We start from the raw sequence: 16,403 nt of genomic DNA, 5'->3' as shown, positions 1-16,403 counted from the left end.
ACAGACAAAGAGATAGACAGAGAGACAGAGAGATATATATACAGACAGGAGACAGACATAATTACATTTCTATCTATTTGTTTTGTGGTTTTTGTGTGCAGAATACATTTTTGTTAATACATTCTATTTTGTTAACAGCAGTTATTAACCCGGGCGAAGCCGGGTAGTACAGCTAGTATGTCATGAAAACAATCTCAGAATCACTGAGCTATGCTGAAGAATTCCAGACTTATTAACCCATAAACTGACACTGGTCAGAATTGAAAATATTGGAGGTAAAGGTGAAAACAGGGTTGGGGTTATAGGGTTTTTGGGGGAGACTGTCAGCTGACCACTATTTAAGGTATTTGGGTAATCAAGGGGTCCCCTATTCTGTTCTAAAATTACTGCTGCTTTGGCATTAAAAAGCATTAAAAAATAGAAAGAAAAATCATTATATTAGAAGCTTCAGTTAGCCTATGACATTCCAAAACATAATTTAGAGAAAACAGCACAAACTCCTAATTACCCTGCTGTCATGTTACCACAAAAATGCACCTTGTGGATCAGTTTACCTTGGTGTTAGTAACAGAAAACTCAATAGATAAGGTAACTTTCATCATGGATGAATTACTGATAATTGCTGTAGGCCAAGGAAGGACCTTCAAAGAAATGGGAGGAAGAACAATGACATTTGACCATGAATATCCTGCATAAGAAGTGGTTCAGGTATTCTGTAGGTTTGGTTACCCACTGTGATTGGCGGACTGAGCGCTATCTGGGTTGCACTCTCCGTCATCGGTCTTTAGTAGCTCTTATCGGGAGGATGACAGATTGTCACATTTTGCAGTAGCAGATTTCCGAGATGCCGCCCGTTGAAAGGGTAATATGAAGAGCAAGTAGTCCCGGGCTGGCTCTACATTCCTCCCAGCATTACCACACCAACAGGATTATTCAACTGCAAGTTCATTCACAGGCCGAACAATGCGTCACATTAGCATGCAGCGAGTGACCGCGGCTCCCAGCTCCACAGATAACACAACTGCTAAAAGTGAGCTTCAGGGGCCTGATATTCACAGCAGAATCAGAGTCACCACCGGGGCTTACCCCAACACGGGGACTTAAAGGGAACCTGTCAGCAGAAATGTCCCCTAAAACCTAACAGATTCCCCCTCTGCAGCTCCTGGGCTGCATTCTATAAAGGTCCCTGTTATGATTGTGCCCACTTTCTGACCGAAAAAAAAGTGTTTATAAAGTTGTACCTTTTTGGCTTCTGATTCTGTAAATCTGTCACGGGGGCGGGCTGCCTGATGGCCGTTATTCTGCCCCCTGGTCCTGTATGCCGCCCCTATCGCTGATTTCAATACTTCTGGACGCCGCCCACTGCTCCAGCCATCCCCGCGCATGCCCAGTGCCCATCTCTCGGGGATGAGCACTGTGCCCAGCGTCACCGCTGGTGACGTGCACGCAGGGTTAAGATTATGGGCGGTGCTGTGATGTTTATTCCTAAGCAACCGCCCATAATCGCGTGACCGCGCTTTCGGTGTAGTCACTGCTCCGCGCTCTTCCCATCTATTTCCTGCCTCGGGGCAAGATGGGAAGGAGGCGAAGTGAGGTCAGCAGCAGCGCGCTTGCGCAGAAAGAAGCAGGCCGAGAGGGAAAGCGCGGTCCCGCGATTATGGGCGGTTGCTTAGGAATAAACATCACAGCACCGCCCATAATCTTAACCCTGCGTGCACGTCACCAGCGGTGACGCTGGGCACAGTGCTCATCCCCGAGAGATGGGCACTGGGCATGCGCGGGGATGGCTGGAGCAGTGGGCGGCGTCCAGAAGTATTGAAATCAGCGATGGGGGCGGCATACAGGACCAGGGGGCAGAATAACGGCCATCAGGCTGCCCGCCCCCGTGACAGATTTACAGAATCAGAAGCCAAAAAGGTACAACTTTATAAACACTTTTTTTCGGTCAGAAAGTGGGCACAATCATAACAGGGACCTTTATAGAATGCAGCCCAGGAGCTGCAGAGGGGGAATCTGTTAGGTTTTAGGGGACATTTCTGCTGACAGGTTCTCTTTAACCAGGCTCATATTGTGGACGGAGAACTTAAGATACACAAGAGAGGACCGTGTCATAGTGGAAGGTGCTGGGCCAAGCGACGTGTTTTAATTAATATTAATGAGGCAATCTCTTCTTATTCTCAAGACAACAGTAATACTGTTTCCATTCACATCCACAGCCGATCTGAGGGCCACATACAGGGACACAACTACATCCTTCTGTAAGCAGCATGCCGGCTGAATACGAGCTATGTGATCCCTCTATCTAGCATGAAATGTCCAAGACATCCAACTACAAAGTACAAACAGGCGCAAGCGCGCACTAAAAGCGCAGAGGTGTGCGGACACTGGGATGCTGAGCCACACTACTGCTCTATAGACTGGACTTAGATTTCAGTTTCGTAGTGGAAATAAAGCAATACAAAGAGCACAGTCATGTGAATGGAATGTCTGCAGGACCCAGGACAAGAGGACAGGTCTACCAGACCGACAGACATCACTAGTAATGAGCGAGCACTACAATGCTCTGGTGCACGGTACTTATAACGAGCAGTTAAAGGAAACCGATCACCGGGATTTTCGCATATAACCTATAGCCAGTGCTATACTGGCACTATCAGGCTTATTCTATACATACCTGTAGTGGTCAGCTCAGATGTTTAGGTTTTGAAATCCAATAAAGTAAAGTTTATAAAGTGAGCAGCTTCTTGAGTGACAGCTGCACTGGAGCAGATATTATATTCATAGTTATCCCCTCCCCCTGTTAGAATTAGCATAAGTATTATACAAACAATTCACTTTGTTTCTTGCAGGACCTGTGTGAGGTCATACCCATGTGACCAGAAGGGGTGGGGCCTCAACCACCAATGCTGAATACCAGGTCACATGGGTATGAGCTCACACAGGTCCTGCAAGAAACAAAGTGAATTGTTTGTATAATACTTATGCTAATTCTAATAGAGGGAGGGGATAACTATGAATATATTATCTGCTCCAGTGCAGCTGTCACTCAACAAGCTGCTCATTTTACAAACTTCACTTTCTTGGATTTCAAAACCTAAACATCCGAGCTGACCACTACAGGTATGTATAGAATCAGCCTGATAGTGCCAGTATAGCACTGGCTTTAGGTTATATATGAAAATCCTGGTGATTGGCTCCCTTTAATGCTTGAATTCCATTATACTGGGGTACTCGAGTGGTGCCCATCCGAGCTCCCGACTGCTCATTACGAGTACCGAGCATGATAGGGCTCGCTCATCAGTACCTAGTAACTGCTCTTCTCTGTGGCCTACAGATAAAGATCCTGGATAAAGGACACTCCTTGATTAACTCAGAATTTCCTAAAAGGCTACATGAAAATAAATGGTTTAAACTAAACAACTCCTTTTATTCTTCCCACAACAAAACTATAACTAAAAAGCTAAAATATGAAGGCAACCAGGATATTACACAATGTGGTCCCGATTTTTTGTTGTGTTTTTGCCAAAATTTTGTAGGAACATAATTAAAGGTGTTTCAAAATGTTTGCACATCTGGAAGTTTTTGCACAACTCATGGCATTTTTTCATCACTCCTGCCCAGCTCCACCAATTTAACAAAATTAGCCTAATTCAAGAAAATTTATGACACTTATCTGGCAAAATTAGTACAGAAATGTACTCTGGTCTGTGACAGCAGTAACATTTCTGGTTGTGGCGTATCACAGTTAAAGGGAATCTGTCAGCAGGTGTTTGCTATTTATTTCTGGGAGCAGCATAATGTAGGGGTAGAGAGCCTGATCGAGGCATGTGTCACTTGCTGTACTTACAACATAATCAGTGTTTTATCAGCAGGAGATTATCACTGCAGGACAAGATGTGATGTGCAGGCTAGTCTCGTTAATCCGTATAACCCCACCCCAACTACTGATTGGCAGCTTGCTGACAATGCAGTGTACAGCAAGGGGCCCAACCTGTGGCTCACGGGCCCATGATATGTGGCTCTTGGCTGTCTGTCAGCTTGTTGCATTTGCACCAAATCTAACGAACATCTGTGAAGGGCAGGTCTGGAGACTGTGACTTGTGAGTAGCCTCACATGGAAGAGCAGATCTGGACACGCATATACTGGCCAAAAGTGTGGAGAAATAAACATGGTAGGCTGGAGATATTATGGTACCACCAGTTAGAAGGGTTGCTTGAAGCTGGCTGCAATAGTATGGTGGGAGTTCCTGATGGGAGGATACCAAATGGGGGTAACCTGGGAACCTCTGAATATAAGTATGCCTCAGTTTGATTTCCATGATGTTTTGACTGCTTTTATACAGGTAATGGGGGCTCCAAGTGTCACTACTGTGGTGGGGAGGTATCTGGATGTCATTACTCGGGGGGCTTTGGATGTGGCTTGTGAACCGCTCTCAGAATTAAATGTGGCTCACAAAGTAGGAAAGGTTAGAAAACACTGGTGTACACAGTCAGTGGTGTGGGTGGCCAGGCCACTGTTACATCTATAGCAGAGAAAACAGTGATTCTTTCAAAATTGCACCATGCAACCCAGTAAGTGACACATCGCTGGAATCAGGCTCTCATTCTCTACAGTATAGATTTCATAGCAAAAACCTGCTGACAGAATCCCTTTAATGGATGCGTCAAATTGACTAAACAGTAACCATTTTAATTCATAAATCATTAGTGCACATGCAAAGAAAAAACTTTGTAATATATCACGTCAGAGGAATCTGCTTCTTTCTCTGTCACAATTGATCAGTTATTTTCAAAATTCTCATTTCACAGGTAAAATGTGTATTCAGTGAAAACAGATTTTCTTATTATTGAGATAAGAAATGATAGTTGGTGGTGCTCATAAGTTTCTATGCAAATGATCAGATGAGGAAGGATCTCTGCCTCTACCTCCATCTCCTCCTTCCTCCACTCTGCATAGAATTTTATCAGTAGCAACTGTCATCTTAGTAATGTCCTCACTGAATACAGATTTTACCTGTAAACTTAAAAAATATTTGAAAATGAATCAGTCCTGTCGGAGAAAGAAGATTTATCAGTTACTTATTTTCATGTGTACTGTTAATTTATGGCATGAAAACAACGGTTACGCTTTTCATTACTGAAGCGCACAGTAGATCAAGGCTTACAAAACGCCAGTCTTGATGAATTGGTCCCATTGGGTTTTGGGACCTTGATGTAGTCCTGGTGGGCTGAAAAATAGGTGGTTTTTGTACATCTTTTATTTCTAGAGTTAGTGATACCTTAAGATTTAACTCCTTTTTAAACAGCAAAAGTGTTAATCAACATACAACAAACACATACAACTAATCGCATTGATAGAAGAGATTACTTATCATTTAAAGGGAATCTGTCACCAGGTTTTTGCCACCCAATCTGAGAGCAGCATAACGTAGGGGCAGAGACCCCGATTCCAGCGATGTGTCACTTACTGGGCTGCTTAGTATAGGTTTGATAAAATCACTGTTTTATCAGTAGTCCAGCATATTCATGAGCTCTGTATAACTGCTAGATCTGCTGCAGAGAAAACATTAATTTTATCAAAATATCAGCAAACAGCTCAGTAAGTGACACATTGCTGGAATAAGGGTCTCAGTCTCTACATTATGCTGCCCTCAGATGGGGGCGCAAAAACCCGGTGACAGATTCCCTTTAAACCAACCAAGGAAGCCAACTGGAGCACTCTAGCTCTCTTTTGCCAGTGTTTGGTGTAATAAGTAGTCGTACCTGTAAATTCTTCATGACATTCACATGAGTAGCCACCTTCTCTGCTGCGACACAGCCCATTCTTTCCACAAGGATTGGAGTAACAGAGATCAATTTCTGTTTCACAGTAATCCCCAGTAAATCCAGGAGGGCAGCGGCACCGCAGTCCATTGATGGGATGAATGGGGCGGAAAAGTACTGTATTGGAGCTTATGAAAGGAGCCGAACTGTCAAATTTTAATACGGAAACGCACTTCATGTAGTTTTCACAAGGTTCTCTCAAGCAAATGTTATCATCAAACGGCAGGACCCGCTGGGTGGAGATCATCGTGAGCAGGGTTCTGTTTAGGTAAATTTGTTCTTGGAGATCTTCAGAATGGAAAAATTTGTTTCGGACTCCGCCAGGAAGCAAGGCAGAAAATGTGACATTGAGAATGTTGGAGCTCACGTCAGTATCATTCTGGATATTGAAGACGAAGATGCCGTCCTTGGTGGTAGACAACACGGTGGCCACTCCTTCCACAAACAGAGAGAGCAGCGGGGACAGAAACTTCTCCTGAGACATGTTTTCTAGCCGGACCGTGATGCTGTTGGTCAACATGTCATCTGTGATGATGGTAACCCGCAAGGTGCAGTGAGCAGTAACGCTGTGAACCCCATCTACAGGACGAAAACAACACCACATTAATATATAACAAGGACGGGACACTAAAATAACAAATCCTTCTATATCTATGCACACGAAGAATGAGCATTTCTCTAAGCTTGGGTAATTAAAAGGGTTAATCATGGTTAAAAAGACAACAATAAAAAAAAACATAATTCAGAAAAAAAAATACAAATCACACCTGTCCATGGGTTGTATCTGCTCTTGGGCTGCAATACCACACATGACCTGTGGACAGGAACGGCGCTGTTTATACCGTTATAGAAAGCAGCAAAAGGGATATTCCCATCTCCAAGATCCTAATATCTAGTAGGTGTAATAATAATAATAATAATAATAATAGTAATAATAATAATAATAATAATAATAATATTAGCAAATACCTCTAATTAGAAATGTAGTATTGTTCTCCTGATTCACTATATCACTTACCTCATGTTAAGGGCATTACAGGAATGTATATATAGGTATCCATGGTTACAACCACGTATATAGTCACAGTTAGTTGCTAGTGGTCATAACCATGGATACCTAGGGTCCTGCAATGCCCTGCACATGAGGTAAGAGAAATGGCAATATCAGGAGAATTATATAGTACTAAATTTCTAATTGGAGGGATTTGCCAATATTCTTATTATTACACCTACTATATATTAGAATAGGATCTTGGAGATGGGAAGACCCCTTTAACAACCCCTATAAATATCTATCACATCATTTATGTGATATAAAAATAGACTGTGCATTAAATCCTTTATACGATAGAGGTATCCACAATATCATACAGATTTAATGTTCAGGATGTTGGATGCGTATTATTCCATCAGTTTTACACAATCCTCGTTCCGTTGCGATGATCTCCATCCATTGAAGTTCCATATGATGGCAGAAAATGTAATATGTCATTTAAACATATTTGTTCGGATTGTGTAAACAGATGGGATTCTCTAATTTTAACAAAAAATTGGGCCATTCCTTAGAATAGAGTTGTCCACATGTATACAATGTTCTGATGAAGCAGAGACACCAAACAAAGGGTCTGATGGCGCTGTTACTCCACTCCCTGGTGAGCGTCTGTCAGACATAATAAAGAGCTATGAATAAGAAGACCCCACAGCAGTACCCCAGCCTTCAGACGCTTTACCAAAGACAAGACACAATGTGAGATCACAGATACAATAACCACAAGTGGATGAAAGCCTCAAGATACAACAAAACCCCGTACTAATACTCCGGGGTGCTCCTCGAGTGTCATCTACAGCCGAGCACTATAAGTCATGCTTCAGACTGTACCTCCTACAGATCCAGGCTCTACATTATATCAGCCACAGTCTCTACACCTCTACATCCTTTCCATTAGCAGCTTATGGCCATACATCATGGTTGGCATATGTTCTCCACAAGATAAACTTTCTTTTATGTTCATTCTTCTTCGCTTAATGGGGTTTTTTCCACTTTCAGATAATCCCTGTGCTCAGTGGCTAATGCCGTATACAGATCTCCTGGGCTCAGTGGTTGGCTGAAACCTCCCCATTGCAGCCTGTACACAATCACCAGAGCAGTAGCAGAGAGGGAGTACTGGACCGGCATCAGGGGAGTACCAGCTCCGTATGGTGTTTTATACCTCTGATGGGATATTAAAAAAAAAAATCCAAAATATCTTTAATGAAGGTTGTATAGACCACTTTACACGCTGCGATATCGGTGCCGATATCGCTAGCGTGGGTACCCGCCCCCATCGGTTGTGCGACATGGGCAAATCGCTGCCCGTGGCGCACAACATCGCCCAGACCCGTCACACTACTTACCTGACCTGTGACGTCGCTATGACCGGCGAACCGCCTCCTTTCTAAGGGGGCGGTTCGTTCAGCGTCACAGCAGCGTCACTGAACTGCCGCCCAATAGAAGCGGAGGGGCGGAGATGAACGGGACGTAACATCCCGCCCACCTTCTTCCTTCCGCATAGCAGCCAGGAGGCAGGTAAGGAGAGGTTCCTCGTTCCTGCGGTGTCACACGGAGCGATGTGTGCTGCCGCAGAAATGAGGAACAACTTCGTTACTGCTGCAGTAACGATATTTTCCCTATTAATGTTAACCTTTTTTCTTTATAACAATTTGGGTTTTTGCAACAGCTATTTCAGTTTCATATATCTAATAACTGATGGACTCAGTAATATTTCTGGATTGAAATGAGGTTTATTGTACTAACAGAAAAGGTGCAATCCGCATTTAAACAAAATTTGACCGGTGCAAAAGTATGGGCACCTCAACATAAAAGTGACATTCATATTTTGTAGATCCTCCTTTTGCAAAAATAACAGCCTCTTGTCGCTTCCTGTAGCTTTTAATGAGATCCTGGATGAAGGTATATTTGACCATTCCTGTTTACAAAACAATTCCAGTTCAGTTAAGTTTGATGGTCGCCGAGCATGGACAGCACGCTTCAAATCATCCCACAGATTTTCAATGATATTCAGGTCTGGGGACTGGTATGGCCATTCCAGAACATTGTAATTGTTCCTCTGCATGAATGCCTGAGTAGATTTGGAGTGGTGTTTTGGATCATTGTCTTGCTGAAATATCCATCCCCTGCGTAACTTCAACTTCGGCACTGATTCTTGCACATTATTGTCAAGAATCTGCTGATATTGAGTTGAATCCATGCGACCCTCAACTTTAACAAGATTCCAGGTGCCGGAATTGGCCACACAGCCCCAAAGCATGATGGAACCTCCACCAAATTTTACTGTGGGTAGCAAGTGCTTTTTTTGGAATGCCGTGTTTTTTTTGCCTCCATGCATAACGCCTTTTTGTATGACCAAACAACTCCATCTTTGTTTCATCAGTCCACAGGACCTTCTTCCAAAATGTGACTGGCTTGTCCAAATGTGCTTTTGCATACCTCAGGCGACTCGGTTTGTGGCGTGCTTGCAGGAACGGCTTCTTTCGCATCACTCTCCCATACAGCTTCTCCTTGTGCAACGTGCGCTGTATTGTTGACCGATGTACATTGACACCATCTGCAGCAATATGAAGCTGCAGGTCTTTGGAGGTGGTCTGTGGATTGTCCTTGACTGTTCTCACCATTCTTCTTCTCTGCCTTTCTGATATTTTTCTTGGCCTGCCACTTCTGGGCTTAACAAGAACTGTACCTGTGTTCTTCCATTTCCTTACTATGTTCCTCACAGTGGAAACTGACAGTTTAAATCTCTGAGACGACTTTTTGTATCCTTCCCCTGAACAACTATGTTGAATAATCTTTGTTTTCAGAGCATTTGAGAGTTGTTTTGAGGAGCCCATTATGCCACTCTTCATAGGAAATTCAAATAGGAGAACAACTTGCAAGTGGCCACCTTAAATACCTTTTCTCATGATTGGATACACCTGCCTATGAAGTTCAAAGCTCAATGAGGTTACAAAACCAATTTAGTGCTTTAGTAAGTCAGTAAAAAGTAGTTAGGAGTGTTCAAATCAAGAAATTGATAAGGGCGCCCATACTTTTGCACCAGTCAAATTTTGTTTAAATGCGGATTGCACATTTTCTGTTAGTACAATAAACCTCATTTCAATCCAGAAATATTACCGAGTCCATCAGTTATTAGATATATGAAACTGAAATAGCTGTTGCAAAAACCCAATTTGTTATAAAGAAAAAAGGTTAACATTAATAGGGGTGCCCAAACTTTTTCATATGACTATTTATATTTATATATATATATATATATATATATATATATATATATATATACATATACATACACACATACATATATATATATACACACATACACACTAGTTGTACTACCCGGCTTCGCCCGGGTTAATAACTGCTGTTAACAAAATAGAATGTATTAACAAAAATGTATTCTGCACACAAAAACCACAAAACAAATAGATATAAATGTAATTATTAAAATGTTGCCTATATTAACCAATCAGAGCTCAGATTAATTAACTGTAGAAAAATAGAAGCTAAGCTGTGATTGGTTGCTATTGGCAGCCTGATAAATCTCCAGGCAACAGAAAGCCCTCCCCCCTGACAGTATATATTAGCTCACACATATACATATAGACAGGTCATGTGACTGACAGCTGTCGTATTTCCTATATGGTACATTTGTTGTTCTTGTAGTTTGGCTGCTTATTAATCAGATTTTTATTTTTGAAGGATACCAGACTTGTGTGTGTTTTAGAGCGATTATGTGGCGAGGTTGGTGTATGTGTGGTGAGATGTGTGCTGAGGGTGGTATATGTGTTCAAGCACGTGGTAGTGGTGACGCATTTTGTGTGTGTGTTCATATCCCCGAGTGTGGTGAGTATCCCATGTCGGGGCCCCACCTTAGTAACTGTACGGTATATACTCTTTGGCGCCATCGCTCTAATTCTTTAAGTGCCCCTTGTTCACATCTGGCAGCTGTCAATTTGCCCCCAACACTTTTGGTTTAACTTTTTCCCCATTATGTAGATAGGAGCAAAATTGATTGGAAAATTGGAACGCGCGGGGTTAAAATTTCGCCTCACAACATAGCACCCAGCACTGCCCGGGATAGTAACTGTCTCTCTGTTTCTCTCCCATTCTCTGTCTGTCTCCCCCTCTCTATCTCTTTGTCTCTCTATCTCTTTCTCCGTCTGTCTCAATCACTTTCCCTGTCTGTCACTTTCCCTCTCTTTCCCTGTCAGTCTGTCTCTTTGTCTGTGTCTGTCTCTTTGTGTCTGTCTCTTACCCTGTCTATGTCAGTTTCTTACTCTGTCTGTGTCTGCCTCTTTCCATGTCTGTGTCTGTCTCTTTCCCTGGCTGCATTATGACACGCCAACATTCCATATAAGGGCGTGGCTGCGCATTCTTCTGAAGTTCTGGCTGCACTGTGGCTCCCGGCTCCATTCGCTTTAATGGAGGCAGGTTTTTTGGCGAATAACTGTAAAGCGTGGGGTTAAAATTTGCCCTCGAAACATAGCCTGTGACGCTCTCGGGGTCCATACGTGTGAGTGTGCAAAATTTTGTGGCTGTAGCTGCGACGGTGCGGAAGCCAATCCCGGGGACACACACACACACACACACACACACACACATATTCAGCTTTATATATTAGATATGGTATTCATTGTAATATCTCTCTTCAATAACATTTTGTTTTTTATATACGTGTGGTAGTTTATTTGATGGATTTGCTATATATATATGTTCCCAGACAATATTTGGGGTATGCAAATAATATAAATAAGATTTTAACAGAATCATGCCATAAGGTATACTAGTAATTTGTGCCACCTATACATAATAACAAATATTGAACAACATCATATCCCCATTACAGCGCCCGAAGCGCGTTTTGCCATGGCTTCTTCTAGGGAGCGAATTAAAAGAATGATAAAGGCGCCCACTTTAATTAATGAGGTTAACATCTTAAAGACCAGGGAATTATTGCACTTTTTTTCTCAACTTCTTCCAAGAGCCATAACTTCCTTAATTTTTCATTAAAGTAGCCATATGAGGACTCATTCTTAACTGGGAGAGTTGTAGTTTTGCATGACACCATCCATTTTACAACAAAATGTACTGAAAATAGAAAAAGTAATAAAATAGTAAAAAATAATAAATATTAAAAAAATAATAAATAATAAGTGGGATAAAATGAATGAAAAAAAAAAATTCAATTCCACCATTTTTTTTACATTGTTCATTCATTGGTAAAAATGTTGTTTCTCCAGGTCAGTACAATCGCAATAGTGAAATTGTATAGGGTTTATGTATATTTTTTTCAAATTTAAGTTTTATTGTTTTTTACTATAAGATACACAACAATAAACATGTATCAAATTAAAAAAAAAATGGCAGAATGGAAAATAGTAGGAAATGGGCACCTCAACATTTGTATTACCTAAACATACAATCTGATTGACACGAAAATGCTATGTACTCTACAAGACTATTCTGTCTTACAAAATTCTATAGATTTTTTTTATTTGGTAAAAAAAGTTTATAAGTCTGATTGGTGTTGCCATGAAGCGTAACGTTTTCATTTTTCCGTCGATGGGGCGGTGTGAGATGTTTTGGACGTTGAGTTGACAATTTAATTAGCAATACTTTGGCAAACTTAAAGGGTATATCTGAGACTTCATAAAAAAAAAAAAATAGCCTCAACTGCGTTGTATGGGCCTGATGGGAGCTGGTGTGCAACTGAATGGTCAACAACTGCAACTAAATGATTAACAGCAGCGATCACAGCTCAGCTACAGCGGCTCTTGTTAGATAGATGCCAGCTGTGTAGCGGAGCAGGCATTTGCCATGTGTGGAGAGTACGCCTGAGCCCTATCCACACTAGCAGAACCCAGATCAGATGTACTGGTACGTCCATTTACACTAAGGCGGTAAGTAGATATAAGGTTTGATAGTTTCAACAATTTCTAAATGTGACTGCAAACGTTCAGCAAAAGCTTCCATCCTATTCACTAAAAATACAAAAAATGAAAGCCACACTAAAGGGCTTCTCTAGTTTAGAAAACTATCAAACACCACATTTTTTTTTTTTTTTAAAGAATTCAGTCATTATTTTTCACCTAGCTACTGAACGTATGCCAACAGTATTAGATGTCAGGTTTGTGTCAAGGCAACTACTGTATCATAATCAGCCTTCAAAAGGTCAAGAGACTCTTCCATCACTACTGAGATACTGTATGTCTACCGCAAACTGTCTCATTAATGGGAGTCTGTCAGCACAAAAGGACAGTTCAAACCAAGCACAGACCTTCAGCGCACCCTTAGTGCTGTAGAGCAGACCTGCAGTGCCCTCCCACATGTTTTGCCTTTTGTTGGGTCCCTTAAATAAAGGGAATGTCTCAACAAATTCATGCTGTACGAACCACGGGCATAAATCAAACACTAGCTGCAATCGGGTATGGTATGTTTTACTGAAATGCACTGGGCATGCTTTGCAAAGCTGGAAGGTGACTGGCCAGATTATTTCCGCGCCTTTTGAATGACAGGTCTCTGCTTAAATGCTAGCAGTGACTATGTATTCTGACTGACTACTCCAAGGCAGATACCTGGCGGCTTTTCTTTGCTCCTGTTATGAAAGCGTGCGGCGTAAAGGAAGGGAAGAAAGCAGGAAAAAAGGTTAAAAGAGGGCCCTGACGATAGGGAGAGGGGTTAGGGTAACACCTAAACACTCACCTTAGACTGAACCCTGCAGTCCCTATAGTCCCTAGATGGGTCATTCCCCACATACCTAAGCACTGGCTGACCCTGGGCTAGCCCTGGCTAATGAGCTGGGCAGCAAGACGATAGTCTTATTACTACAATAAGAAAACACTAGAAGAGATACAAACAAGCAGGAATAAAACAACAAATGGAAATCCACAGCTTCCACAAGAACATCTTCTCTTGGGAGGTCAGCATAGAAGAACTATAACTGGCATATGGGAGAGTAGGGAGTGAGTTCAAATATTGAAAGTGAGTGGCAGTAGGCCTAAGCCACACGGCATGAAAATCGGAGCAAGTGGAATGCGATAAAACATTGCATTCCACTCGGACCAATATTGTGCCAGCACCCATGAGCGATTATTTTCTCAGCCCTAATCGGACCGAGAAAACATGAGCAGCATGCTGCGATTGTAATACGATTCTTGTTTCTCTCGTACCCATTCAAGTCTATGGGGCGAGAGAAAAATCGAACTGCACTCGCAGTACACCAGTGTAATGTGAGTGCAGAGCAAGAAAGGCAATAGCCGGCTACGGAGAAGAGAGGGAGAGAAATCCCTCCCCTCCGCAGCGCTGGCCGCCCTCCTCAGCGCCGGCCCACCCTCCGCAGCACTGGTTCTCCCCTCCTCAGTGCCGGCCCGCCCCCCGCAGCTTTGGTTCGATCGCATGATTGGACCTCAGTCACAATGACACTCACATGACACTCGGCTCCTGCTGTGCTGCCAGCGTGAGCCGAGTGTCATGCGAGGATCGTAGTAATCCCCGGTGTGGCCCCAGCCTAAGGTGCAGCAGCAGAGATTAGAGCTATATGAAATCTCAGCAGGATGAAAAAAAGAACACTTAATACCTTCAACACCAAATGATAATAAATCCACTCTACTCATGTTAGGCTACTTTCACACTTGCGTTCAGCGCAGTCCTTCCCTATGGAGAATAGCGCAGTCCGTTAACGCACTGCGCTATTCTCCATAGACTTGTATGGACGACGCACTGTAACGCAAGTGTCAGCGTTGCATCTGCTGGACGACGCAGCGTCGTTACTTTGACGCTGCGTCGGGCGGAAGGAACGCAGCATGTAACTTTTTTTGAGCGGCGGAAACCTTTATTTTTCACTGCGCATGCCCATTTTTTTTTTTTTTTTTTTTTTTAAATCACAGAAACTTTATTTTGTTTTTCGGTGGCCGAACGTTCAGCTGAGCCGGCATGTGAGAGCTCTCAGCTGAGCGCCCGGCCGCCGTCATGTGAGAGCTCTCAGCTGAGCGCCCGGCCGCCGGCATGTAAGAGTGCTCAGCTGAACGCCCGGCCGCCGGCATGTGAGAGTGCTCAGCTGAATGCCCGGCCGCCGGCATGTGAGAGCGCTCAGCTGAGCGCCGGCCGCCGGGATGTGAGAGCGCTCAGCTAAGCGCCCGGCCGCCGGGATGTGAGAGCGCTCAGCTGAACGCCCGGCCGCCGGCATGTGAGAGTGCTCAGCTGAATGCCCGGCCGCCGGCATGTGAGAGCGCTCAGCTGAGCGCCGGCCGCCGGGATGTGAGAGCGCTCAGCTAAGCGCCCGGCCGCCGGGATGTGAGAGCGCTCAGCTAAGCGCCCGGCCGCCGGCATGTGAGAGCGCTCAGCTAAGCGCCCGGCCGCCGGCATGTGAGAGCGCTTAGCTGAACGCCCGGCCGCCGGCATGTGAGAGCGCTTAGCTGAACGCCCGGCCGCCGGCATGTGAAAGCATGTGATCAGCTGATCGTTCAGAATAGTCTGCTGACGGTAAAACTGTAAAGAAGAAAAAAAAAAAAAAAAAAGCTTTCCATTGTTTTGTACGATCCGTTGCCTCCGTTGTGCCATTATATGCAACGCATCCGTTGCATCCGTCACACAACGCAATGCAACGGATGCCGTTCAACGCAAGTGTGAAACTAGCCTTAAAAAGGACCTATGATCTGCCAATCGCCTTGACCATCTAATCACAGATACCACAAAGGTCTCAGCCAGACGCAACACACTTGTGACAGCTCCACTTCCTTTGATTGACAGGTCTCTCCCTATGTACAAACATTGGGAAAGACCTGTCAGTCAAAACCTTAGACTTCAATCAACTGGAGTGAGGCCGGGAGAAACTCTTGGGGAATTCACTCACACAAGTCAGCCAAGACACATATTCCCTGGCTGCTTTCTCAATGCATGTTTACTTAATATTGCAACATTTTACAGTTAAACATTTCAGCAAAAGTCTGCTCATGGATTGGGCAGCAGGAATCCCATGACAGCCTCTCGTGACATTTTTTTCCTGCAGTGCCGTCAGAGGAAATCCATCCTTGCCTACTGAACATACTCGGTTAACAGTGGGAAATCCCTCACTAAGGACCTGATCATAAAAGGATTACCTACAAAGACCACCTCTCTCCCCCATCTTGGAGGACCTATCACATCCATGCATTACAATAAGAATCTATTCATTTCAATGAGCTGCATGTAACCCTTAGGCTGCTTTCACACATCCGTTTTTTCCTGTGCGGCACAATCCGGCGCTTTGCAGAAAAAACGCAACCGTTTTTTTTTTTTTTTGCCGCCGGTTGCGTTTTTTTTGCATAGACTTTCATTAGTACCGTATTGTGCCGCATGGGCTTGCGTTCGGTACGGTTTTTGCCGCATGCGGCAGATTTAGCCGATGAGGCGGCCAGATGAAACGTTGCCTGGCACGTTTTTTTTGTCCAGCAAAAAAAACCGCATTGCGCCGCATCCGGCCGATGCGGCGCGATTTGCAATGCATGCCTATGGACGCCGCATGCGGCGTCCATAGGCAAAAACCACA

The 16,403-nt window shown here is 43.6% G+C and overlaps 1 protein-coding gene across 4 annotated transcripts in view; it reads right to left on the bottom strand.

The window, feature by feature from the left end:
* Positions 1 to 16,403, bottom strand: part of CELSR1 (cadherin EGF LAG seven-pass G-type receptor 1) — a 271,369-nt gene that overhangs the window by 158,466 nt on the left and 96,500 nt on the right. For all 4 annotated transcript variants that reach the window (XM_075345116.1, XM_075345117.1, XM_075345118.1 and 1 more), the window contains exon 2: positions 5,764 to 6,402. In XM_075345116.1, coding sequence (XP_075201231.1) covers positions 5,764 to 6,402 — 639 coding nt within the window. The remainder of the gene's footprint in view (positions 1 to 5,763; positions 6,403 to 16,403) is intronic.

This window comes from Anomaloglossus baeobatrachus, chromosome 4, assembly GCF_048569485.1.
Source record: "Anomaloglossus baeobatrachus isolate aAnoBae1 chromosome 4, aAnoBae1.hap1, whole genome shotgun sequence".
NCBI classification, from domain to species: domain Eukaryota; kingdom Metazoa; phylum Chordata; class Amphibia; order Anura; family Aromobatidae; genus Anomaloglossus; species Anomaloglossus baeobatrachus.
Note: the sequence above shows the minus strand (reverse complement) of the source record. Positions and strands in the feature narration are given on the sequence as shown.